The sequence below is a fragment of the Nipponia nippon genome, unplaced genomic scaffold, assembly GCF_047370975.1.
Source record: "Nipponia nippon isolate SJK-2023a ecotype South Korea unplaced genomic scaffold, ASM4737097v1 scaffold_4, whole genome shotgun sequence".
Taxonomy (NCBI): Eukaryota; Metazoa; Chordata; class Aves; order Pelecaniformes; family Threskiornithidae; genus Nipponia; species Nipponia nippon.
The window spans coordinates 41241517-41268777 of record NW_028262358.1 but is presented as its reverse complement, the minus strand read 5'-3'; the positions used below and the strand labels follow the sequence as shown (position 1 = coordinate 41268777).

Genomic DNA, 27261 nt, shown 5'->3' with positions numbered 1-27261 from the left:
GTCTAAATCTTTTTTTCATCAAGTTAAGGAGGTGATGTCATATGGTAAAGGCTGGATATTCAAAATAAATCACTAACAAGTCATTTTGGCTGAGTAGTATGTGTATCAGATATGCAATTGAACATGTCTGGAAGAAAATGCATTATTGTCATAAGACTTAGGAGTCAGAGCCTGGTGACTTTGTATATCTTGCAAACAGTTACACAAGTAACCAGACATTTCCTGCACAACTCAACATTTTTCAGGGAATGTCCTAGACTTTATAGCAAATAACCTTAGATTACACACTTAGACCCTGATTCAGCACCCACTGCTGAGTGTTTCTCTCTCTTCCTGTAGAGCCCCGCACGACATGCTTGTCCAATGCGCGTTGTAAAATCCATTGCAACATCCGAAGTGAGCCAGCGACTGAGCATTATGCATTAGTGTGTTCCGGAGCTGCGTTCCCGGAGACGCGGCAGCAGCTAATAATTACAGGCCTTCTTCTGTACTTCCCTTGGTCTCTGATCCTGAGTGGCCCGAATGATTCAGAGCCCAGGGATCTGGGCCTCTCTGTCACCCCAGAGGCAGCTCTGGTCCCACATGCATGTTCCCTCCATTGCAGATGCCTGCCCCGCATGGGGATCACGCCGGCTCCGCACCCACGGCCACCAGCAGCGCAGGGGAGATATTGTTTTGTTCACTGCTGGGCTTCAGTCTACACATAGCAGGTCATAGATGTGTAGGTGTCTGGCTATAGGTGCCTGGCTCCGAGGCAGATATTCTGGAGGGTGAGTTAAGCTCCCCGTGGGGAGCCTGTAGGAGATTTAAGTGCCTCATAGGCAGTGTGTGATATCCAAAGGTTCTGAGGGTAATTACGAAAGCTCCTGCTAATTTGATCTGCCGTAAATCCTAGAAGGTTTTATCAGCAGGAGGTATCTAAAAATAAGCTCATTACTCTTTCTCACAAATCACCTATGATTTTTTTCCTAATTTCACTACCTACCCACATGAATTGACAGAAAACAGAGTATCAGTGGACAAATTAGACCTTTTCCTGATGACAACATAACAGAGCTCCCTCCAAAAGAGGAGCTATGCCTGTATAAGCTTGGTTTATGTAAGACTCAATTTTTGCAGTAGGGTTACTGTGGATCCTGCAGAAAATCAGAGCAGATGTGTAATGTCTGTGTGGAAATAGGAGCCTTCCTTTCTAATCGACCCTGCAGTGATACCTCAGGCAGGGATTAGACCCCAGGCAGGGCATTTCTCGTGCTATAAAGTCTGGAGGTGGGTGAATATTTTCACAATCAAAGTGAGGCTGGGGAAAAAAATAATAAAAAAAAAAAGCTGGCGTGTCTCCAGGAAGCTCTGTTTTTCATTTCACCTGAACTGTTTAGAATTTTTACAACTGAAAATTGCTTCTTTCCATCTGTGAAGCATTTGCTTCTTGGAAAAGATGCACAAAGCCAAGACATGAAAGACATTTGAAATAAATAAATAAACTAATGCATTCTTTGGAGAATCCATGCTGTTTCCCTACTGCTCCCCATTTTCTTATGAAGACCTCTCCACAGATGGAGGGCAGCCGCGGTCTCCTCAGCAGTAACGAGGGATGGAAAATAATTCCAGTAAGTAAATTACAGTAGCTCATATGTCTGCAGTCTTAATAAGTTCTGTTTCTAAAGTGTAGGCCACAAACTAGTTTAGTGAGGGGAGGGCATCTTTCATATATATATGCATTCATAAATGTTATAATTTCCAAAGAACAGTTTGCCTAATACAATTAGCTGTGGCTAGGACTGCCTAATACAAACATTTTGGGCAGGAATGGCATGGAGGATGTCAAGTAAGGCTGCAGCATCCACTTCAGGAATGATTCAGGTCTGTGCTCCTGCGGACACTGAGGTAGCTGAAGACTGACTATTTTATATGGCTTGGTGGAGACAGAGATACAACACCACATTTATCTGGTCTCTCTATAACCTCCCAGAGTTTACAAGTACCCAGTAACAAGAATAAAATTGCAATGGTGGCTTATAGTCAGCTTCAGACCTCCTCCCTCTGCTCTATGACTACTATCAGCAGCCCTCTTTGAAAGGCATCACACAAAAACTTACCCGGAGACATTTCTGAACTGAAACTGTGTCAGGTAATTGAGGAATTTTCCACTGCCCTTTGATCTGAAATGATTGCAGTAAAGCAGAGAGAAGGATCTGCAAGCAAGGACAGCAGTGAGGGCAGATACTCCCTCGGAAAGAATTGAAGCCTTTCCATTGACCTCGGCTAAATGCTGCTGGCTCATGCGGCTGCAAGCCCTACCCTAAATTTTTCTCCCTGGAAAGGAGTTACCAAGTGTCCTTCCACATGCTCCTGGTAGTGACAAAGATCGGTTGGTGACAGCTATCAAATTCTGTCTGCCCAGGATCTGTGTAGGCTAAGGGTTTTGCTGGATTTGGATTCAGAAAGCAAATGTTGCATTAGCAGGCAATAGAAAAAGTTCTTGGGCTGTCCTCTTTTAAAGTGATTAATTATTCAGTGGGACTAAAGTGATTAATTATTTAATGGGACTTTTCTTAATTGTTGCTTAGCAGCTCTGAAATAGTGGAAGGAGTTATTTCAGAAAATTGCAAACCATTCTACTAACTGTCAGGTACGTTGATTTGCAGCTACATGGTGGCACCAGCCTCCATGGTCCACCAAACTGGAGACCACGTTTCCTTCATGATTTGTATTGCTGGCGCTACGGTTGGGTTGTATTTGAAGAATGCAGGAGAGGAGCCAGGTCTGGTAAGGACCTGAGCAATCCGCTTGTTACTCAGGTTGAAAGCTTGTCGGGTTATGAAGAGCGCATAGAAGATTTGCTCCCTCCTCTGTAACTACTCTGGAAAACAGAAAGCATGGGATCCGATCTCCTTTGAAGCTTATACACTGCTGTTAAAATAGACTCAAGAGTAAATCTGTCGTTCTAAAATCTTTTCCTCAGCTCACAGTACTTTTGGATATACAAACTATCAAGTATTGAGCAAAAAAAGAAGAGAAAAACCGTAAAGGCCATGCATTTGATCCTGGAACTAGCGAGGCAGTGTGCTGTAGATGAGTTTGCAAACCTCAGTTCTATCACTTTGCAATAGTCAGAGCTATCGGGCTCTCCTTAATGTGTTACACAAAAGGGCTGCAGCACACAAAGCCTGGAACACATCAGTTTACAGATCCCAAGAGGGTCCTGTGGAGTCTATTACTTTGATGAAGTGGTATTTAAAATTGCATTACCCAGCAGTTGTTTAACCCTCCAGATGTTGCCCCTGTGGAGTGTTTAATACGACGTGAAGCGCTGGTAGGCTAGGCCATAACCTCATGTCATCTTTTCAGCAGGTCACATCAGGTCTTACTATCTTCTACTAAATCAATACAGGATGACCTGACATAGCAATTTTCTTCCTCTGCTGTTCTTTTTTCCAATAGTGAGTAGAAAAAACAGAAGGAAAAAAAAACGGTCCAGAAGAATAGGAGAAAGGAAGGCGATGTGAAAGCAAACAAACTCTAAGAAGCATTTGTTCATTTAGGCTCGTGTTTTTTCCCAGTTGGCGCGAACAGCCCAGCTAAAGCAGCCCGGTGCTGCCATCTGCTGTTTCTCCTGCTTTTGACATTGCCCACCTTTTTGAACGCATCAGCAAGGAGCAACTAAAAAGAAATCAGCAGTATGAATAAATAAACACTAATTCTAAAGGGAAATAGGCAAAGAGCCTATAAGAAAAAATCCCACTTATTCTATAATATCTGGCAGCATTTTTGAATCTTTGTACAGCACGCTAATAGTAATTCCTATGGTCACCAAAAAGATGAGGCATGTCTGTGAGTTCAGTTAATTTTCTTTCCTTATGATCAAGTCAACTTTTAGAAACATTTAGTCAGAACTCTCATACGGCTTACAGGTCAAGGACCTGATGCTCCACAGTGTTGTTCATGGTTCAGATATTTGGTGCCACAGGTATTTGTTTTACAGAGCTGGCTTCCAAAGTCAATTAGTACCCATGGGCAGACTTGCTTTGATTAGCGCAGGGCATTTCTTAGATCAGCTCTGCAAAGAGCAATATTTCTGTTTGAAGGCTGGACACTCTCTAAAGACTGTCTGGGGCTGCAGATCGGAGCATCAGCAGCTTTTAAGAATGTGAGCCAAATCCCTGCGTTCACCAGACGGAATTCTGTTGGCATATGACTCACCTCATCACCCACCATGATGCTGCCTGGTCCTGGCTGGGCTGTGGCTCTGCCAGCATCTGCATTAAAACATAGTCCTGCCAGGTTTTATGTTTTGGAGGGAGAGATGGAAATGAGGAGTGAACTTTTTTTTCTTTCATTTTAGCACAAACAAACCTGAACTTTTATAAACTAAGGGCACTGACATCCAGGATGTTGAAAAACAAAACCATTTTACCATTACTATGCGAAACTCTGTTTTTCTCCATCCATCTTTTTATTTTTATGTAAAAACCTATTTGCAATTCTCAGTCAAATCTTTACTAAAGATTCCAACAGGGCCAAGATTTCAGCCCTTGTTGGCCAGTGTCACCACAAATGTGATGGCTGTTACTATGATTATATCTATGGAGAACTGATGCTTAGAGAAAATAACAGTTTACTGGCATCTCTTTTAGTGATGTTTTTGAGATTCAAGTATCAAGGATGTAGACATGTATTGAACTTACTGTGCCAGCACAAATAATCTCTTGACACATGACTGCAGCTGCAGAAATCAATGCCAGCATCGCTTTATCAAATTTGAAAGGGTTGACCACTTCCTCTCACTATTTGAAAACCCTGTGTAGGAATGTAAAGCAGATACTACAGCACATGACGGCTCAGGAATGGATGTCTGTCACACCACACTCTTGACAAATGTGGTTTCCGTCATCTGGCTTCACCTTCTGCTAGTCTAATAAAGTCCTATGGAGAGAAATCTTCAGCTTGCAACTACTTGTAGCATCTCCTTGCCTGATATTAATACCAGCAGTAGAGCAGCGTTTAGTGTCACTAGACGTTCTTTAATCAATAAAGTTGGAGCTTGGGATCTTAACCAGAGTTGTGCTATAATTCCTAGCTCTGAGGAATGCTCCTTCTCACCTTTGCCGGTCCATCTCCTCCGCTACTTACCTCTTCCAAAATGCAAGTCTTCAGGAGTCCTTTGGCAGCAAGAAGCATGGGCATCTTTGCATCCTTTCGGGCTGAAGGAGCTAGACTCAAAAAAAGCATTTTGTGTATGCATGTGTGTGCTTAAGTGAAAAGACTTAAGCAAGGTAAATGAGCAGACCCGTGCTTACAGAGTGGCAGACCTCATGCCACAGGTGTGGTTAGTGACAGTGGGACAGAACGGGCTCCCATCACGGGAACAGCCCAGTGTTGATGGGCAAACACTACTCCAGTTTTGAGACTGAAAATGTGCTGCCAAAGACTCAGTAGACCCAGACTCAAGCTTAGAAATGCTACTAATACACTCACCCAACATTTTAGTCTCTCCCATCTCCTCACTTCCCTCCTGTTTGTCTTGTCCAGCCCAAATATCAACAGTTAATGTAGGCACTTGGTGTGATGCAAAATGTAAAGTGAATTGGCAATAATATAAATCTGGAATGCAGATATGTGGAGATATATTTAAAGACAGAAAAATTCTTCAATATATTTGAGTTGCAACTGGTACATGAGTGCATGGGGAAGAAATAGTATTTTCAACTCATCTTACCAGAGTCCCAGTCCTAGAGCCAGATGCACTGGCAACAGGACAGTAAACGTCAGCCTGGGGCTGGAGGTTGTGTTCACGTCTCTTGGGACCACCCGGGAAATAAAAGTCACCATTATTGTGATGGTCTAGATGTAATTCATGTTATTTGCTTGCACCTTATTTCAGGTGTCCTCGATCAGTACTTTGTGGGGGAGAGAGAGAGCACGTGTAGGGAGCAGGCAGTTGTAGAGTATATGGCAAATGTAGGCCAAATAAGCATTCGCCTTTTCAGGCCAGGCATATTCCAATAGCCAAAGCAACCAGAAACAGGTGATCTGACCTTTTAAAATCAATAGCACCACTCTCCCCATGTCTCCCTGGGGACAAAGAGCATTTATAAAAACAGACTTTGCTGGATCACATTGCACAGTTCAGTTTACCTTTTGGTATCAAGATCTTATTTAAATGGTGCGTATATATCTCTCTCTCTCAATTAAAGCGAATTCAGTCATTACTTTACCAAATTTTGGTCTCATCTGACCTCACAATTCCCATTCTAAGACCTGTATTTTTGGTATACTTCTTGTCAGAGTATCATTTTCTGAACATAAAAGCTTCAAAAGGTTTAAACTGCTATTGCCGCTGTCCTGTATCCAATAGAAGAAATATATTTTTACTGCAGAGGAAAATGACTTGTTTCGTGCTTCTCACATATTATCTTTATTAAACATTTGGACAGATATGCATCAATTTATTATGTAAATAATCTATGGCTTAGTTTGCAAATGCTGGTTGAAAGTTCACGAGAGCAGGCTTTTCTGTGAACTTTCTATATTTATAAGTTCAGTCACTGCAATAAATCCTGAGACTATTGCCTGCTTAGCAGCATTTTGCACTGTACCCCAATGGCTAAAACAGGGAAGCTGGAAGCTCTACATCTGAATATTTCAAAACCTCTGAAAAGCTTGATTGGAGTTTGATTTTCTTCTTAAATAATGCAAGTTGTTCTGAAGAGAATGTATAATCACAATTATCTGATAGTCAGATCCTTGGTGGCTAACATACAAAGCTCCACTACTGCTAACAGAGGTTTCATTTGAGCAAAGCTCATTGCAGCATTTTGTAGTCGCTAGAAAAAAAGTGTTCTTTGTGTGTGCTGTAGTTCAGAGCTGTAAGGTCTTTGTGAATCGTTACTCTCAAAGTGCTACAGAAGTTCCCCGGTTCAAGGTGGCTCCTGGCTCCTCGGAAAAATGAATGTGGGGTTCCAGCCTGGGAGGAGAGAAATAAGTGAAAAAAGGAGCATCCTTGGGCTAGGCAGGACAGGTCTGCCTAGTGCAGCTCTGCAGCTGGGACCAGTCAGTGCTAAGGTGGTTCAGGAGAAGGAAGAAAGGTGAGTGCTGACCCCGGTAAACACAACGAGCATCCGTGAATCCAAATTCTCAATCACAGTATAAACTCCTCCAGCCCTATTTGTCAAAGCAAAAGGATTTTCAGATTATAAAACCAGGAGTCACCATGTGGTCACCTAACCACATAATTTAGGACACAGAACATCCTTGATTTTGATCCAGTTCAAACTTGAGAGTACATCTTTTGGATTAAAAATCCCAACAACATCTATTCTCGATGTAAAAATTACTCATGGTAGAAAAGCCACAATAACCTATTGCGATCCACGCCAGTAGCTAAGTATTTCCCTGGTGAAATGCATAGCCTTTTCCTCCTGTGCATTTGTCCAGCTCCAGCCACCAGATCTTTCTATATTTTTATTTGCTAGGTTGGAAGAGCGTTAATCCCGAAGTAAATACTTACCATATGTAACCGGTAATCCTTTAACCTTTTCTTAATATGCTTAAAAGACTGCATACCTACAACTTCTACTAGAAGGTGCTTTCCAGTCTTTGGTTGCTCTCAGAGCTGTTGCCTGCACCCCCTCTGGTTTTCAGGCAGTCTTTAGGAGTGCCTGAAGCAAGCACCGTGCTTCAGAGCTCAACACACGTACAGAGGAAACAAGGCCTCCCTGCCAAAAATGCATATTCCCAGGGGTCACATTAGTTTTCGACCCATTTTACTCCTGGAGTTTACGTCCAGCTGATGCCCTGCACACAACCCGGCATGTCCTGTTTAAGCTCACTGCTCCCCGATGGAGGGTGCTCCCAACAGCACGCGCAGCCCCTACGCCTTGTTTCTCTGTGTCCGACCTCACTTTTGCCCACTGGATAAATGACTGTTGCTCTCTCATCTGCCATCACATGACCAAGCACTTCAGACTTTTTCTTCTAGAGTTCCTTTAATCCCCATTATATGTGATAACCCTAATCTTTGTAACATCCTCCAATGTTTTAAGTGATGATTTTGTTCTCTTACTGGCCCTTAGTACTACCTCTGTTACTAACAGTAAAATTAGTACCGTGCTTTTGCAGGACTCTATCAGGAACAAAGCTGCTCACTACTGAACTGTTCAGCTGCAGAAATGTTAGCTAGTATCATCGTTATTCTGGGTAGCTTCATTTCCCTGAAGTCACACATTACTGTTCACTTCATGTCTAAGATATTATATAGAGTTACTGTGCTGCATTTTCAGCTCAGAGACGTCTCTCTCAAGTGATGTAAGGAAGGCTGGCAAATAGAAATCATTTTCTCTGCTTCTATCATGCTTTTCAGGTGAGAGTGCCAAAGTTATTTATTAATTAATCAGCTCCATGAACTAATTGAAATAATATATTCTGCATGTACTAATTGAAATAACATATTATATGTAGATGAAATGAAAGCCACAACAAAGATAAATAAAAGTTTCACAAGAATTTAGTGACAGACCATGAAGAGGACCCTGGGAGAAACAGGGAAACAACTCTCTGATGCCTTCCATTATTCATAAAGGCAAATTCACTCTCTTTTTTTCTGAAACTGGTTCGTACCCAATCTCGCCCCTACGTGTCAACTCCACCTGTTTTCCCTCTTTCAAATGCTGAGCATCTTTTGATATGTTCGATAAGTCTCTATTAAACAGTTCCCGTCAGAGTGCCAAAAAGACACATGTATCACATAGAAAAAAAATCTCATAGCTCTTCTTCCACATGGACTTCTGCAAAAATAACCAGCTACAAGTAAGCAGGGATGCATATTTTCCATGATTCATGCTGCAGAACCCACCGTAGACTGTGGGACTGTTGTACAGAATCTGAGCTTTCACAGAAAAAAACGTTACCAGCAGCCTGATGGCAAGGGAAGCCTTCCCAAACAGGAACTGAACATGAATCAAGTCAGGATGACTCAGATTGTTTTTGTGATTCTGCAGAGAGACAATCTGAGATAATAGTTGGGTTGTGTGAACTATTGCTATAATTTATTACAATAGAAATTCAGAATACAATGACTTATATTCATATTACTGTTGCGAGTTGGGTTTTTATTTTTACTACGTATATCAAGAAGACTGTAATACTTATATTTCTAGCCCCTCCGTGTGAATGAGCACATAGAAAAATATTTATAAAAGTCCTCTCTATGCTTCATAGGCAACATGCAAAATTTCATCCTAACAAACACAGCAACATCCCTTTTGTAGGCTCGGTGAAGTACCTTTTGATAAGAAGACAGTACTGTCACAGCAGGACTGAGTTACAGAGGTAGGTAGCCAGCCTTAGGACACCAAGGAATTTATAATACAATTGTTACATGTTGAAGCTTATGACAGAACAACATTTCCTTTCCAGATGGTGAAAAAGAGAACGATGGGGAAAAATAAGGCCGAGCCCTTGCTTAAATTTATAAATTAAATTTGTGCTGCTTTTGATACAAAGAAAGAAAGAAACCCAGGCTATTTCTGTTTCACAAAATAGAATTATTACCCAGGGGTTGTAGCTAATGTAGTGTAGGCAGCACAAAATATCAGTACAGCTAAAGGACATTTCTGGTGTTTGTGTGTTGTACAGGCAGGTTAAGTAAATGGTTTTAATTTAACCAACGAGATCCCATGACTCAAGGTGAGAAAAATTCTTCTTTAGTGCTGTTCTCCATCCTTAGCCAGAAAGCTGTTCCCAATCAAAACTATATTTATCCGTTATTTACCAGTTTAGTCAACTGAGGACAAGTTGTTCTGAAAATATTTGTTTAAATCAGCCAGCCAGGCAGCAAGAAGAATAAGGAGAGGAAAGAAAAAACACAACAGAAATGCATCTAAAATTCCAGGGAAAACCTTTCTGTTGACTTTATCAGGATTTGGCCAAGATCTGCAGTCAACAGAAGAGAACGATGGCTATTAAAATATGGGAAAGAGACTAGAGACTCTAAAGAAAGAAGAGGCAGAGACAGGAAAGTAGTGGAAACTTCCCAAGTTCCCATTAAAAAGGGAAAAATGGAGGTCCAGCTGCAAACAAGCAATGGAAGGGAACAAAAACTGAGAAAGTAAAGTAAAAGATGTGTGACCATTGATTTTGAGGGACAGAGATGTGAGGCGTTGGCCTTACCTGCAGAGTTTCCTGAATGGGTGCTAGAGCCACAGGCTGGGTTCAGTATGGCTGGGATACTAAAATAGTTGGAAAATTTGGAGAGATTATTCATGTCTGAAGCTTTGGGAAGATCACATCTGGGTAGTAGTAAAGGGAAAGATTTATCTTTCATTTTCAATTACGTTCAGTTTGGAAATGATCGGGGAATTTTTGTTACAAAATTATATTTGGGCTCCTCCCTCTGAGAGAATATTTTAATTTGTAATTTTTACCCTGATGAAATGATTTTAGTAGAGCACAATGGGTGCAGTGGGTATGTATCAGTAATGACCATGAAAGGACAAACACCGCACAGCAAGCCTTATAGGATTCAGGAAGGACAGAGTCTAAGTTTAACCACAAAGAAATCCGAACATGTTAAGAAATGTGTCTGAAATGAAGTGACTAGCAAATCCTCCAAAAATCAGTCTTTGCAGGGAGAGCAAATGTGGAAGGCATATTGTCTTCTTAATCCATAACAGACTGACACATCTTTTGAAAAACAAACTGCAATTCTTTCTAAACTACGAAGTCTTGAAGGGAGACCAGGCGCAGATTTACCAACCAGGGAAAAGGTCCTCTAGCCGCTTTCCTCTTGCCCCAACCAGACCTCCCCGTACTGCTCCCTTGCCTGGTTTTTAAATAAAAACATCCAAATACATAGCTAGTAGAGAGACGGGTGGATGACCAATAGATGGGTAGATAGTAGACAGAGGCCACTGGGGTTTTTCTCCCACAGTTTTCTGGTTTGTAATGCAGTAGCTTTATTTTCCTTATCATGTCTCCCCACTGATGATCTATCCTTCTTGAGTCAGCTTCCAGTGCAGTGAATAGTTTCCATTTTTAATTTACTATACATAGGTAATTATAACTTTCCCTGTGGACGTCAGCAAAGAGCTTGCAGTCTTGACAACCATATTATAAATGATAGAAACACATGCTGTTGATGCTCCAGCTAGCAGAACGCAGTCCTCCAAACCTTTTCAGGGTTTACCACATAAGATGACCTTGTTATCCCAGCCTTACAGACATGAATCAGGACAAAGATGACTCATCACAATAAATATCTGTTATATGGCCCAGATCTAATGTTTCATTGCCACCACTTCCCTGCAGCACATTCAGGTACCAGTGTCCTTGTGAGATGCAGCATCCTCCTCGCTCCTGGGTGTTCGCCCATGTTGTGGTGTGCCTCCTCTAAGGCCCCCACACTGCTGCCAATGCCCTTTTCAGGCTCAAGCCCCTCCACGCACATGGGCATCATGGTCTGATTTTCCAGGTGAGCAGTGTATTGCTCTTTCCCCCTCTATGGACATACAAAGGGATTCTTTGAACAAAACCAAGGAACAATCTTGCCAGAAGTTCTCCAAATTCTTGGGGAATGCAATATGGAGAGCCCAACTGACAAAAGCCACCTTTGATGAGGGACAAACTGTCACAAAGGTGTTCCTTTTCCTAGTGTGGAACTGAATTTGCTAGCATGTTACTGCCGAAGTGGTAAAAGACCCATACAGGATTGCATGAAAAATCACATAAAGCCTTACTACCAAGGGGAAAGAATAGTCAGTAGCAATCTCCCAAGTAGTTACACTTCAAAAGCATCAGCCTGTGGGAGTCACAGTAACGTTCAGAACTGCAGCAGCTCCCTTGATGTGATCAGATCTTCCTTTCTCCATCAGCAGCTGAGCCAGGTTTTGAGCCAGCAATGTTTCCACACAAATTAGTAGTAGCAATAGCAGTAGTAGTAGAAATTATTATTATTATTAATTTTATTATTATTATTATTATTATTATTATTATTATTATTATTATTATTATTATTATTATTATTATTATTATTATTATTATTATTATGGGGAGGAGATGGCTGCTCCTCCCCATCACTGCTCCACATGGAAGGCTTTGTAAAACAGTTTTCCAGCAGAGCTGTGCCAGTGGCACACACAGCAGGCAGATGCAGAATGCATCTGTGTCGAAGAACGTGCCGTCAGCAGCAGAGGCACTGCCACATGAAATGCCAGCGTACGAAAAGGCACCAGCAGACTTGCTGTAGGATCCTGTGGGGTGGGAACACTGTCCCTCCTGTGACCAGAGACAGGATCGCCCAGCCTGCGCCACAGCAGTAAGCGACATGCAGCCTCCATCCTACTGTTCCTGCTTGCCACGCCATACGTGATGCACCGCACAACCGTGCCCATTCACCTCTACAAATATCAGATTGCTTTTTTTTTCTTGATGATAAATGTTTTTACATTCCCAAAGAGGAATACAGTGTCCCATTGTACATTTTCAATTGTCTTGTCTGTTTCTATAAAGTTGGGAGGATGGACCAACAAAAATCACCTGGGATGATGAAGGGTTTTGATAAAGGGCTCCCAAACTCCACCTTTGAACTAGTTACTAATGCCTAAGCAGGTGCCTATGCAAGCCAGCTAGGAGCAAGCCAGAAGCAGGCGTGTTTCCCTGCTCTGAGAGGTGTCGTCCCCTCTCTCAGCTGAATGCAGCACTGCCTTGGGCACTGCCAGCTCAGCAAGGATGCAGGCCCCTGGTGCGGTGGTGGTGTGGACGGCAGCAGGGCATGGTCATGTTTCTTAGACCCAGCTGCATCACACAAGCTGGAGCCCAGCAGCCAGCTCAGCTCAGCTCAGAGCTATGCCACACCGTGACAGCCCTCCTCGCTCCCCTGGGAAGCCAGTGTTGCTCCAAGCTGCGGGAAAACCACAACCAGACCCTGTGTTTTCGGTTTCTACTGCCTGCCCAGCCACATCATCAGACTGTCTCATTTTTAGCAAATGATGTAGACATCAGTGACGTCTCCAGATATTAAAAGACTATCCTTCAGCCTGCTACGCCACCTCTGAACGTGACCCCCCACCTAGACCGCAGCCCTTCAAGTTATCCTTCATTTGTTTGTTGGTGTGCTCCCTTAGATCTGCAGATCGCTTTGATTATTTGAACATCTGGAAGTTGTCACATGCTTTTTTTGACTGTGACCATCTGAAATATTACCCAGCAGGACTTGGGGGGAGACACAGTAAGGAAACAAAAACATCCTACTCATAAGAACATGTGGCAGGAATTATCAAATGACACCATCCCGAAGGGGAGTGCTATATATCCAAGCAAAGACAAACTTTCTCTCCATCCTCTAAAGCCGGGACGATTGCTTTCCATAACATCCATTCCAGACATAAAAAAATATTACATACAAATACCTAATATATTTTTCATTAAACATTATGTTCTGAAAGTTGGCTATCTCTTACTAATGGAGAAAAAACATTTCTTTCATCCTCTGAGTTTCAAAGCTCATGAGTAGCTCCCCGCATACATGATTCTCCATAGAAAAGCCTCCCCAAAATGGTTCAGCATCTGAGGTCACTAGGGTGCACAGCCCTGGTTTGCCTGTTGTCCTTAGACAGAGTGGAGGTTCTCTGGTAAAGCTGGAATGGGATATGCAAAAAAAATGAGATGGAACAGGTTGAAATACAGAGTCAGAGTTTCTCAGCAATCCCATCACATGGACTAGGGGCTCTGGAGAAGAGGGCAAAGGCAGCCCAAAATCAATGGAAATGAAACCCATGTATTTGCAGCACCCACAAAACATAATTTAACTATGCAGGTGGAAGCCCATGACATACAAGCACAGTTTTTAGATTTGGTTTGTTGTTTTCACCAAGATACAGATAGCAAGTGTGGAGAGCTGTAAAGACTGTACTGTTGCAGTTTGGCAGTGGTTAACTGGTGATATTTTAGCCTTCGCCAAGAGGTTCCCCCTAAAACCAGAACTAGAGGGGAGCAGCTTTCCTTCTGGCCAGCCTGTTTGCTTACAGATCATAGGACCAAAATCCCATTGCCCTGGATGCAACCAGGGGAACAACCGGGACCGGTGCTCCCATGCACGACTTCAAAGCCCACCTTCCCCGTGGGCAGGCTGCTGGAAGGGGGCTCTCTGCCGGGGTTCCCTCCCAGGGACGTGCCCAGGCCTCCCCAGGCACTCGCAGTCAAATCTGTGTAACTGCTTCTTCCACCAGTCCTCAGCCTCTGCATGCCTCCAGAGTCAAATCAGACCTTGATGTACTGCCTTTGCCCCATGGCTGCCGTTGTTTCTTCTTCGTTCAGGGCTACTTTTATATTCAGTGGCACAGCGCTCTGATTTTTTGTTATTTAAATCAGTGCCCATAGCTACTGAAGTCAATTTGAGACAAGCCTAATGTATCTTGTTACAATCCCGACAACTGAGAAGCAATTCCTTGTAGTGCAGCGACATTGGTTCCTGGGAACCGGCTTAACAGAGACGCTCTCCTCTGGTGTAGCCTGACAAAAATATTCCATGTTCGTTTTATAGGGATATGAAGAAAGGTGGTTTGTTGTTTTTTTGTATTTTTTTTTTTTTAATAACAAGTACCGTCAGTTGTGCTGTGCCTCCGTTTTAGCTGCTGATCAGTAAAATCCACGTTGCTCTCATCAGCTTTCAATGAGGCAACGCAGTTCGATACCAGCCTCAGCACACAGATCGTCCCCTACGCGCCCGCGCCCCTGCTTACCTCACCCCGCATCTTCTCTGTGGGAGCCCGCTCTTGCCCCAGCAACAGGAGCCGCAAGGGGAGAGGGGAAGGACGGGGGGACCCCTCCCCCCCGCCCCCGCCCGCGGTTGCCGCGCGCCCCCACGAGGTGTCACTCCTGCCACGCCGCGCGCGCCGCCGGCCGCCGCGCCCGGCTCCCGCAACCGGACCCGCAACCGGACCCGGAGCCCTCCCCGTCCCGGGGAGCGGGCTGCTACGGGGCCTCTCTACTACAGGCATCTGGCAGATTTTTTTGGTTGCTAGTGTTGGAAGCCAAACTTGCAGCTGCTGCCCGGCGGCTTTTAACACCCCCGTAGCTCAGGGTTTAGAGGAGGGATATAAAATCGGGTTTATTTGTTTCCGGTGAATATCGGTTCTCAGCGCCTAAATCAGCAAGACTCAGCCGGGGGGGGGGAGGATCAAATAGAAAGAAGAGACATATGATCACTTCAGCACTATTGGGGGGGGTGGGGGGGTGGAGAGGGAAAAAAAAGCGCAAACTTTTGATAACAGCAAAGTAGTTTGCTTTACTATGATAAAGAAAATTGTTTTGACTTCTTTACTTTGTTCCTGATTTTATGCTCTATTTAGATTTCTCAAATAATGGGCTATAAGGAATACCAAAAATGTCCCATCCAATAAATTTCTGTAATTAATATTTTTCATACTCAGCATTACGCAAGTCAAAGTAAGTAGTACCATTCAGATTACACATTTTTCCTTAGCAAAATTAAAATTTTGGCAGCATTGTACCAGATCAATGCTGATACACTGGCCGTGCTGGTGCTGCCGTGTCAGTACCAATAAAACAGAATGTAGGAGCATCCAGGAGAGAGAGCTGTTAGAAGCAGCCATTTCTGCATGACATGAAGGACGGATGCTGACCGCTGCAGACAGCTTTTCTCTGGCAGAGCAAGACGAAGTAGGCAGCTGCCGCTGCTGCTGCACGCACAAGACCACGAGGCTTCAGTAATGAGGAGTAATGAGCTCCATCCTGGTGCAGGAGCTTTCAGGAACTGGAAAAGGATGCGGCTTCTACTGGCAACATTAGACTTCTTCACCACGTTGGGCATGCAAAGGCTTTTTCTTCTTTCTCGTCGTCATTCTTTTTTTTTTTTTTACACAACGCAATTGGGGCAGCACATTCAAAATCTTTATATAGATGAAAAATAAAAGCAGCAGGCTCTATGTGGTTTGAAGGGTACATAGATCAAAGTCCTCCTGTCTTCCCAACGCTCAGCCTTTTATTTCCCAGTGCTGACGCCCAGGTCAGGCAGTGCCACCAAACACACGTGTGTCCTGTGGTCTCTTGCTCCTCTTCTGATGCTTCGGTGGTCACAGCATTAAACACACAGAGTAGGAGGTCGGCAGCCATCCGTGAGTGCTCTCAGGATACAGAAACTAAGTGATAGCCGTAATGAGAGGTGGGTGGTGGGCCTTGATGTCGCTATCCCAGGTGTTATTTTTATGCTTTTTTTTTTTATTTTTATCACTCCTTCCCCTCTCTCACTCTCTCTCTGATTCCTCGAGGTCTTCTGGCCTCCAAGCCCTTGGTTTTTTCTTTCTCATTAAAAGATGCAAAGTGATCAAAGCCACTCTCCCTAGTCCATGTTGTTGGTGGAATGAAGGTGCCTTCAAAAGTTTTCTAGAGACAAAGGTGCATTCACAGCACATGGTGTGGTCTGGGGCAGGAGGAGTCCAAACCATCTTTCAAAAAAAACCCCAACCCCACCCGACTGTACCCAAAAGGTACCACAACTGTCATCCAGCTCACAAGCACAACTGTACCTGCTGAGCAAAGGGTAACTACACTTTAAAGTCAGTCTTACAGGTTTCACATCTCTGATGTCAGCAGAAGTACGCTGGGAGTTTGGGGCAGGAAGAAACAGTTGGAGATGCCAACAGAGGCACTGAAAGGTCAGCAGATGCTCAGCGCTCCTTGCAGATGGGAATCCCAAAGTGCAGTTTTAACACAGCAATGGGGTTCGAGCAGGGAGGAGAGGTCAATTTGTCTATTGTTCCACTCAGCTCTGACCAACAGCAGAAGAAATATCTAAAATTCAGATCTTCCACGGGGTTTTTTTGGGTTTGGGTTTTGTTATTTTTTTCCCAGTAAAATGTCTGAATGTCGATAATACACAAGTATACAGAAAAAGTAGATGATATGGGTCTATATGACAGGAATTGCACTGGGAAGAAGCCTTTTGGAACAAAATGAAAGTCTGACATTTCAAGTGTTCTCATTACAGGAAGAAAATAAAGATAGAAGAGAAAATCCCTCCCTGCACACAAATGCACCGGTGGGAGAGCAGCTGCAGTTACTCCCTCATGCCTGGGGTTTCCAACAGTGACAGAAAAGGATGAGGAAAATGACTGAGAAGGAAAGCAAGAGAAGAGAGATTAGGCAAGGCCTTGCTAGTCAGGGACCCAGAAGTACTTCAGGTGGGGTGGAGGAAGGAGAAATGGAGCAACCCAAACTGACTTAGGAATTACAAACTTAACTGTTCCCTAAAACCGACCTTCTGGAAACCAATTCCCTCATTAATTGAGCATTATCTATCTAATTGTCTGCACTGTATCTTCAGCAGTTTGCTGCTAATGTCTCCTTTTAAAACACCAGAACATTTTAAATAAAGTCTATCCATTGATGAAATTCCACATTTATGCTCCCTCCCCAAAAATCTTTATCTGGGATTTAGGTACAACATGAGCTTCCATAGGCCTCTTCATTGGCTTCACCGGAGCTACCTCCCAGGCCAGTATGGACCAGGACTTAGAAATATTTCCTAGTCTTGGGCTTTAACCTTCCTGCCTCCCACAGACACTTTCTTTCATAAGAGACCGAAATGCTCTGCATCGCTCTGTGGACCCCCTCACCTCGCTGTTACCATGAAAGAAACTCAAGCTCCCCATCTATTTTGAATTGCGATGCCTGGAGTGAATGACGTGAGCACCTGCTCCCTTCCGTCCCCCAGCCGCGGGCACCAGGGGAGTCACACACCCAGCCTTCCTTTGGCCCGTCTCCGTTCAATGCACCTAAGCTAATGAATAACTCACCTCCCTCCCACCTCCTGAGGCCCTCAGCGACACCTCCCTGCCAGTCGAGGAGGGATGTCCCCGCCGTGTAATGGCACCCTGCACAGGCACCCTCCTCCCCAGGACATCACCCCAGGCTCCTCGTCCATCAGCCTGGAGCTCTGCTGGTGGCCCCTCAGCCACCTCTCGCCATCCCCACCAGTGGTCTGCCTGCCCCCTGTAAGCCTGCCCTGGTCACATATGGCATTCATATGCTGTTTACCAACATTAGCGTGGGCACTGGGGCTAAGTTTATATGGGAGGGAAGAAGAAAGGGAAGGTCAGATGCTCTAGGTCTCCACTTCTGTTTTGGCAGGTTCATGCTCCTGCACAGACATCCAGACAAGTCAGGGGGGTCCCGATGAGGTGCGGGAGCCTGGCTTTATGGAAAGATTTGGAGAACAGTTTAACAAAGGTGGTGGCATTACTAAGAGCCACCCTGTGGCCTGTGGCCATAGCATGGCATGCCAGACTAGCTTTTGAATGGATACTTTAACCCCACTGCCAGTCAAAGTAAAGATTTTATGAAGAAAGGAGCTGATGCACAGAGGAGCTTGGGGAAGTACCTTAGGTGTTTAAAGATGCATTTATGCGGTTATGTCTGAATCCCCAGCCACATCTCAAAGAGAGGGGAGTTTGGGTCAGCACTGGCTGGAGGAGGAGTGAAGAGCTGGTGGGAGCAGGGCGGGGAAGGGGAAAGTCAGGCACCCAGGGGCAGGACGGTCCCCTGAGATCAGGCCACAGTCAGAGGCACGTTCTGCACCTGCATCAGCCCCGGCCCTAGCGCTGGCCTGCCTTTCCTTTAATGCTTCCTCTTTTTTTTTTTTTTTTCCTTGTAATTTCTTTCAATTCCGAGAAAGATAAAAGAGGGGAGGTAGTGTAAAGAGCATTAGTGGGCACTGTAGGAACATGCGCGAGGCATCAATGGAGCAAGGATCAGAGGAACAAAGGAAAAGAACCATAAAAGATGGAGAATCTTAAAAAAGACATTACTGAGGGGGAGGGGGAGAGAAGAAAGAAAGTCTAAAAGGAAAGACGAGTCGTATAAAGAACAGTGCATCAGAAGAGATGAACTCAAAAAAGGTCATAGATTTCAGGTTATACATTCCTCTCAGCAAAAAGGTAGAAAAGTAAGTTACATTAAATATGCCATTGTCACACATCTTTTAAAAAGGAAAGGGGGAAAGGAATAAAAAGGTGGATAGAAAAGTTATATGAATAATGAAATACCTCCTTCATGTGATATACATATGGAAGAAGCAGCTGCAAGGTTAAGAGGAAGGGTGATAAATAGTATCTCCTTTGAAAGCTGACATCTGTGATGAATCTAATGGGAGATTTCAAAATCTAGTCAAACCAAAAAAATCCAACGAAGGTGAATGCAGCAGAATATATTTTGGGAGCAAAGAAAAAGTACAATAAAAATTGTGCAAATGCCACTAACAAGGTAACATTTACAATCGTGTCTTAATATTGTTTGATATTTACTGTCCATGTCCACACTTGTAAATAAGGACTATCATCTAGCATTTGAGCAGGTTCTCAGAGTTTATTGTCACGGCAATTTCTCTTAACAGTTTACACATACAGATCCCTTATGGCAAACAGTGATGGTGGTACTCACTCTCATTCATGCGTTTGTGTTAAAGAACCAGGCGGGCAGATTCCTCAACTCTCACCCACACATAAAGATACCCGCAGGTAAAAGGACTACAAGTATTTCACAGGTTAGAATCAAAAAAGAGAAGTGACCTTGGGAAAAGAGAAAGATGGTCTGAAAAACGAGGATGCTACTCAATTGACAACTAAAGATGCCTCACTGACCCAAGAAGAGTCAGCCACACACAAAGAGGACCAACCGTCTACGTTTTACTGCAGAGGATCTGGGCATCACCATGCCACATGAGCTGACACAATTCAGTAGTGGCCATCTACTGCAAAAAGGGCAAGCCCCATAGTTGTGTGTACAGACAGAAGTACAACAGTAATCCTCTGCCCTCCTCCTGTAAAACCTGGGTGGGAGCCCTGCGGCGTGCTCTGGGCACTGTCCTCCAAGAAAGCTGCAACACCCCCAAGCCCGGAGGAGGGCAATGAAGTCACTCAACGCTTCAGAAAACACCGGTAAGAAAACCAACGGAGGCTGTAACGTTGCAATGGCTATTTACGTATTTGAGCAAAAAGGTAGGGAACATTTTGTTATAGTGATTGTAGCAGCCTGGTCAAAAAATAAAGGGCTAAATTGAAGCAAAGAAGATTTAGTTTAGATATTAGGAAAAAAAAACTTCATAGTGGCAGAGATAATGACTGTCTGGAGAGACTCTACAGCCCTCAAGCCAATGTCTGTACAAACAAAACCCATTTATTTGTACACATGTCACCTGAGCAGTCCAGAACAGCACAAGGAAGGGGAGCCTGGCCTCAGAGGGATCGTCCTCTTCCCCTCCGCCTCTCTGATATTGGGACTTCAGCCTATCTTCAACTCACAGGAGACAAAAGCATTAATCTGTTCAGCACAGTCAGATCAAAAGGCAGATTGATATGGTTCACAGCCACTTAGTAGCTTGCTTAAATGAATTGTGGACACAGAATATGTTCAAAGAAATGTTGATAATTTCTCTTGAACATCTTGGGATTAAAACCTTATTTTATATAGGTCCCTATAGCTATTAACTTTCTTTTAGTAAAATTCCTGTGTTTTATGCCCCTAAGTTAATAAGTCCAGTGTTAGCACAACGTCTCTAGCTAGAAGGGACATTAAAAATATGGTAATTTAAAAATCTAAATTCAAACAGCTGTTAATCACTTGGCATAAAGATAAATAATTGGAAGAGCCACAAATAAATCACTGGTCATTCCCAACTCCTCATTCCTGTTCCTTAAAGAAAACAGCCTTCCCTCACTTTAGTTGCCTGCTTTGGCTTAAGGCCTTTTTCCTGCCTCTTCGGTTTTGTAAGGTTGAAGGACGGTTTTTAACTGCGCCTCACAGAAGAATGGGTGAATATTTTGCTGTTCTCAGGTAGGTGCCAGGGAAGCTCCCGTCTCTCCCACTGGCCATGTTCCTTCCCAGGCTGGTCTGGGAGCACAAAAGCAAGGGTGCAGCAGCACCAGCAACCACTTCTTGCCCCTGTAGGCTTAAGAGCTGTTTTATGCACAAGGATGCATGAGGAAAGAGACTGTCTGATGAACCCCAGCTCTCAGATGGAAGTTCCCAGCTCCAAGCGGTTATTCTAATGTATATTACAATTAATTTTCCCCAACAGAGGGTGTTCTTAGCTTCCTGGGCAGAGCCAGGAGGCACTGATTGATGGCTTTTCCCCAGGAGACAAGAAACGTGGTTTCTTCAGATTGGGTTTCTCTCTCGGTCTTTTTTTCCTCAGCGGGCTCATGGCCTCACTGAAATTCCTAACGGGTATATCATTGTGTAACCAAAGTCATACTTCAGCTGTTTGGTGGTTGTACAAACATGCCTTAATCTGAGTTAATCTTAATTCTTGGAAGTGGATCTTCGTATAAATTTGGAAAAAAGCATTTAGCTTTTCTCTATGAGGAAGTAAAAGGAAGTTTGTGCCTACTTGGAGTTTCCAGTCCCAGTATTGTATCACTGGCAGATGACAGTGATCAGGTGAAGTATCAAAAGATTGCAGACAAACCCTTTAAAAATCAGCTGGTTGTAGGACAGATTTTGTTTGGGCCAAATTCACTCATGTAACAGTGGAGTTGCATCACTTGAAACTAAGCTCAAATGAAACGTTAATACAGCTCCCTGACTACTTTGAAATGCTTATTAGTAATACATATTTTTACTTTACAGACATTGTGTTAAATCCTGTGCAAATACGAGGAAAGACAGCCATTCAATAGAGACTTCATATTTATTGAAAGGAAAGAACTAGAACACATACAAAATGGGTTCAGGAACACAAATGCTCCACATCTTTTCACTGGCCAGTTGGTGTTGCAAAGTGATTTGGAAAAAAAATATATTTCTTAGGGTGAAGTTGCATGAAATACCTCATGCCTGAATTTGAAACATTAGTTATTTCAAGGAAGTGATTCTTCAAAGCAGACACTGGTATCTAATTAGTTAACTCCTAAGGCAAAGCAGGCAATATACCAGCTGATGCAATTGGTGGCAGCAGGAGTTTGGAAATAAATATCTCTATTTGGCACTGAGAAGTGAAACAGAGCTCAAATTTCTGTGGATTGCCTGGCCCCAAGTTCAGGCCTCAGAGCTCGCATTTCTGTGGTGAAGGAAAATTAAATCTCAAGAGTTGAAGATCTGGGGTTCAATGCAGCTATTTATTAAAATTCATCTGGCCTCCCTAGATTGTGAATATTTTGAGTTGACCTAGATGGAGCTCTTGATAAAATCAAGCTCTCATGGGGCATTTCCAGTGTTTTCTGATAAAAGCTTAGTAGAATTGTGCTAACAAAACCTGAGACACTTTAAAGCAGTGATTATCATCCTAGCTAGAAACCAGAAACACAGTGGCATAGGAAAACAAAGAACAAACAAAAATCCTGAACCTCCAGAAACCCCAACTGAACAAAACCTGGGGAACAGCCATCCATGGTGATTGATAATGCCTTTTGTCCTGGGTTCATTCAGACTACCTCTGTAGAGATGCCGCAGTCAGGGCTACGGCTGCACCAGGCTACCGACAGAGCCAGTGGAGAAGCGAGCGCTCTCAGCAGAAGGCAGCTCAGCTCCCAGCTGCCCACAGCTGCTCTGTGCAGGAGCCCTGGCAGCAACAACTCAGGGAGGTATTCGATGTTAAATGAGATGACTCTAGCATTAATGTATTCAAATTTACTGTCTGATTATGTCTATGACTGTCCCGCTTTGTGTGTGTGGGGAGGGAGCGTGCGCATTTTTAGGTTTCGTAGTCCCTTTGAAACAAGATTCCTGTTTCTCAATATCAAACCAAAGTCAGTATGACAGATGGTACTAGAGTTGGATGTCCTGACTCTATCCTGTGCATTGCTAAAAAGACTTGTTCATCCTATGCACCCTACGATGCCATGGAGGTATCAGCATTTTGTCGTTTGACTTAGTTCCCATCATCGCTTTCCTACTCAGAGGTTCTGCCTACTGTCCTTACGTCATCTCTAGCAGTCAAAAGTGCCATTTCTTAGGCCAAGTAGAGATTTCTGGTTCCAGCTCAGTTTAGCTTCAGAAGTTCCATATCTGCTGTCTCATGGGCAACATCTACATGCTCTCATAAACCTGTCAATAGTCTCTGTGTGAGCAATCTCAGCAGCAGACATACAACAGCACAGCTGAATAGAGCCCTTGAATTAAAATGCCAGCCTCCCGCATCACTACCCAAGGTCTGCTCTACAAACAGTATACTTCGCACTCCCAAACCACTACCTTTTCAGCTTAAAACATTGCATTGCTTCACAAGCGACAGCAAGGAGAAAGAAACACTGTCCTTCCTATTTAGCAAGTATACACTTGTGTTCTCAGCCAGCTTCGTTCATGTCCGTCCCTAAGGAAAGGCAGTTCAGTCGTTCTGGTCTTGGGTAGTGACTGAATCGCTGTGCAGGCTGCACTATTACAGAACAGGTCTACCTTAAAAAAAGGTTTGCTTATGTGATGATGAGCAAGCTGGAAAGGTCTCTCTGCTGCTAGCTTGATAAAAAGAAAATAAAAAGTAAATGATTATCAATAAAGTGTGTTTGATTAGGTGTCACTGAGAGAAAGAAAATGCCATTGCATGTCACTTTTTAGAAAGCACAAGGTGTGTAACTTCTGTTGATGATTTTGCTCTTGACTAATCTTCAGATTCAATATTAAAATCTCAAACTTCCCAAAGGAAAGAGATTCTGCATCTTTTAATGAAAGATAAAACAACAATATAAACATACACAAATTTACAGAGAAAGGATCAACTTTAATACATCTGGAGTAAAAGGTGTTTTTTTTAAATATGGTATAAAAATAAATGCAAGAAACATTAACAGAGAATATACAGACAACAGACAAAGACACAGGCTTTCTTTCTCAATGTGAATACATCAGTGAAATGAAACCTTCTGTGCTAATTTATTGTGCAATAAATGTGATGCCATATGTATATTTATTAATATATGCATTTTTTACATTTCTTCCAGTTTTTGATTGACGTATTTTTTTAATAAACTGTGCCTAGCAGAAGCTTTTTTTTCACTGTACTTGAGCTTGCAGAAAATAAAAAGACACAGATCCAGCTTGATATGAAGGAGGAAGTGAGCAGACAGTTTTCGAAATGGAGGCATCGAAAGGCTAGAGAGTCCCTCGGAGTCTGTAATGCCTTAGTATACACAAAAGAAAACAAGTCAGGTCCTTGCTCATGCAACATCTTGTTCTACTGTCCTCTGAGTCAGGCAATCAGTGAGCTACAAAGTATGTATAATGATTTGAGTCTGCTTCCATGCTACAAGGTGATCCTTTTAGTAGGACTGCACTAGACTGGTTAACCTCTTTGATGTGAGCGATTTCCCCTGAGGAAAAGATAAAAACAAAAAACAAAAACAGAAAACAGAGGCATGATCACTGCAAACCTGTTCATCAGCAACCACTTAGTGTTGCCACATCACTGTCAAATAACTAGGGGTACCAACTGGAGTCTGTCAAATCTTAAACCACAGGAAGCCCTTACGCTTAAACACCTGCACTGCCAGCCAGCCAGATTGTTTCACAGAATAAGCCAGCAAATGTAAAGGCCATTTTTGCATGACTTTGGTTTTGGCTGATGAGAAACTAATGCTGAGGTTTTTGCTGTTGGTCATACCCAGAACTTGAAGAAGGCTACTGCAAGTGAGAGTGCCTTGTGCTGCAACGATGAATGTGCAAACTGTGGTAGCTCTGTCACAGAAGACAAAAAGCTACATTAAAGTTAAGGTAAGAAAGTAAGAGGCAGATTGCATACAGGCAGGAAAGCAGCTTTTTCATGAACGCAGCTATCAGTTTGCTGAGACCGTATTTACTCTTTATTAGGAACATTGGTCAGGTATATTACAAGTAACTGCATAACACTGCTTTGAGGGTGTTTGGATTTCCATATTGTTATTTTCCTCATCGTTCCTCCCATTGCGAGGATGTAGTTTCAGGTTTTTAGCAAGTTCTTTTAATAAAGTATAATGACTGTCCCACAAGAGTTAGGTCAACAGCGTGAAGAGGATGGTGTAGGGTATGTCACCATGGTATATTTCAGGCAGATTTGAGCTTTATCTGAGTCGGACAAAAGCCATGAAACCACAGCACAGGAATTAGCTCTCCTAAGGCCACATAAAAGGAGTTAGCTCTCCTAGGGCCATCCTACCCAGCTCTGATCCAACAGAGGCAGAGCTGGCACAGCAACCTTGCATCGCTCCTCAAAATACCACAGGCATACCCTGATAAGGTAACACAAATATATCATAAAGCATTGAATAGAAAGTGGCTCTAATTCTCCAGTTAGATATTTAATACTTACATTTATTGTATTGTTCATTTTAAGTGCACTACTCAAAAAACACAATGATTTCAAGGAGACTACAGTAAGAAATACTGTAACTATGGAGAGACGCTACATTTTCTGCAGTAAATGGTAAATGAACTTATTCTGCCGTATCAATGAATTAAGTCACCTGCTGTACTATAACTCAGAGGAATTACACAATTTAATATCTATTGTCACTATCAATTACATTTATGCTCACAGGGATCTGTAAGTTGGTTTCACGCATTTACTCAAATGCAATAGATCAGAGTGGGCCTTCACAAAAGGAAGAATAACTATTTTATTCTTTGTGCTCTGAAATACAAGTTGAACAAATTAGGATGAATATTTCCCTACAATGTAATTTTGGAGGGAACTTGTGATCTGCAGTGTTGGGTTAGACTGCTCATCCATCAGGCTCACCATATCACCTGACAGTATTAAGACTCGCTTCTTTGAAAGACGGAAAGTGTCCTTCTTGGCACACACTCTTCCCTGTGTCTACCTTTAACTCTGTCACTTTCTACCTACATTAAATTCACAGCTTCCTAAGACTTGTTAAGCCTTAAATTATGTTTTCCTCTAACGTAACAGGTAAGCTGTTATAGTAAGACTTCTTTTCTTTTTAAATAGTCAAAAAGTCTCAACAGCTGTGTGGCACTGGAATACAATTTAAAAGAGCATGTTCAAAATTAAGTGTTTTATTAGGCAATTCATGATTGTCAGCTTTGGACATAATCTAGGATAATATTGAGCACATGCTTATCTTTGCCTTTGATGAAGTTATTCATGCTTAATTTTACAGGTCTACTGGCCTGGCTACTTTCTGTAAATATGTATGAGTTCCCTTTAGTACTGAACTGGAGCTCTCTATTAGTTATTAAAATAATTTGCTCAATACCATGCTGGAAAGCTGTGCAAGCTCTTGTTGTGGGATAAGATCTGTGAAATAATTTTTTATTCTTATCTGCAACAATTTATTATTTAGGAGTTGTAAATTATCTGGAACTTACATAGATGAACCACAACCAAATTCTAACATCTCAGGAATGAATTGTGATATCACATAAACTAGGAAGTTTTGACCTAAAAGCAGTGCAAAAACTAGTTGTTAGTTAGTTGACCTGACTTGTATAATCTGATTCTATACATTATTTGAATTTTCTCCTGTAGGCACAGTGAGCTGTCATGACAAATTTTTTCCGTCTTCTACATCACTTGCTCCCTGGGCGTTGCTGGTCTTTGGATACTTTTTCTCCCAAGCCCTACAGTGATCAGGATGTCTCTGTATGGTCCTCTCCTCCACCTCCCCCCCCACCTCAGAGACTATTACACTTCCTAAAGATACGAAGTCTCCCTCTGAACAACAATAATGTATGCTCTTTTTCCAGGTATTAGTAGTTCTAATTTACCTTATAGTTGGAAAAGTGACAACTTAGAAGATACACCCTACTTAAGAGATCTTCTTCCATTTATTCTGAATCATACTTAGTTCTCTGATTGAGAAAATAAGCTTTTAATACACAGAATCCACAGCAGCCCCAAATACAGAATTAACCCACCTTCTTATTCAGATATGCAGGGATTTGTTATTTTCCACTTCACAGAATATTTCTTTCAAACTCTGTTCCAGAGTATACTTTTACTTTAGCTCTGTACAGTAGGGTTTCGCAATTATCACTTCTAGGAGATTTCCAGAGTTACTCAATTTACAAATTGATGCAAGGATCATCCCTTGCGGGTCATAATTTAAGAGTTGAGCCCAGATTTTTCTTTCAGATACAATGTTAATAGCATTTCCACAAGCCAAATTTTGATTTGGGAAACTACATCTAACAGGCCAGTTTTGAGAGGTGTAGCATATGAGTCATCACACATAGGAAAATGTTTCCTGTGCTAATGAGATTAACAAATAACTGGAAAAAAAGTCAGTAGTAGATGTTTGTCTGAAGAATGAAAAGGAG

At 42.8% G+C, this 27261-nt stretch overlaps 1 protein-coding gene across 12 annotated transcripts in view; it reads right to left on the bottom strand.

Moving 5' to 3' along the window:
• Positions 1 to 6391: 6391 nt before the first annotated feature.
• RGS7 (regulator of G protein signaling 7) overlaps positions 6392 to 27261 on the bottom strand; it is a 290868-nt gene continuing 269998 nt past the window's right edge. For 6 of the 12 annotated variants that reach the window (XM_087774359.1, XM_087774358.1, XM_087774352.1 and 3 more), the window contains one exon: positions 6392 to 6967. In XM_087774359.1, the coding sequence (XP_087630485.1) occupies positions 6806 to 6967 (162 nt within the window). In that variant the 3' untranslated portion in view covers positions 6392 to 6805. The other 6 variants (XM_009463588.2, XM_087774361.1, XM_087774363.1 and 3 more) reach the window with 3 other exon arrangements.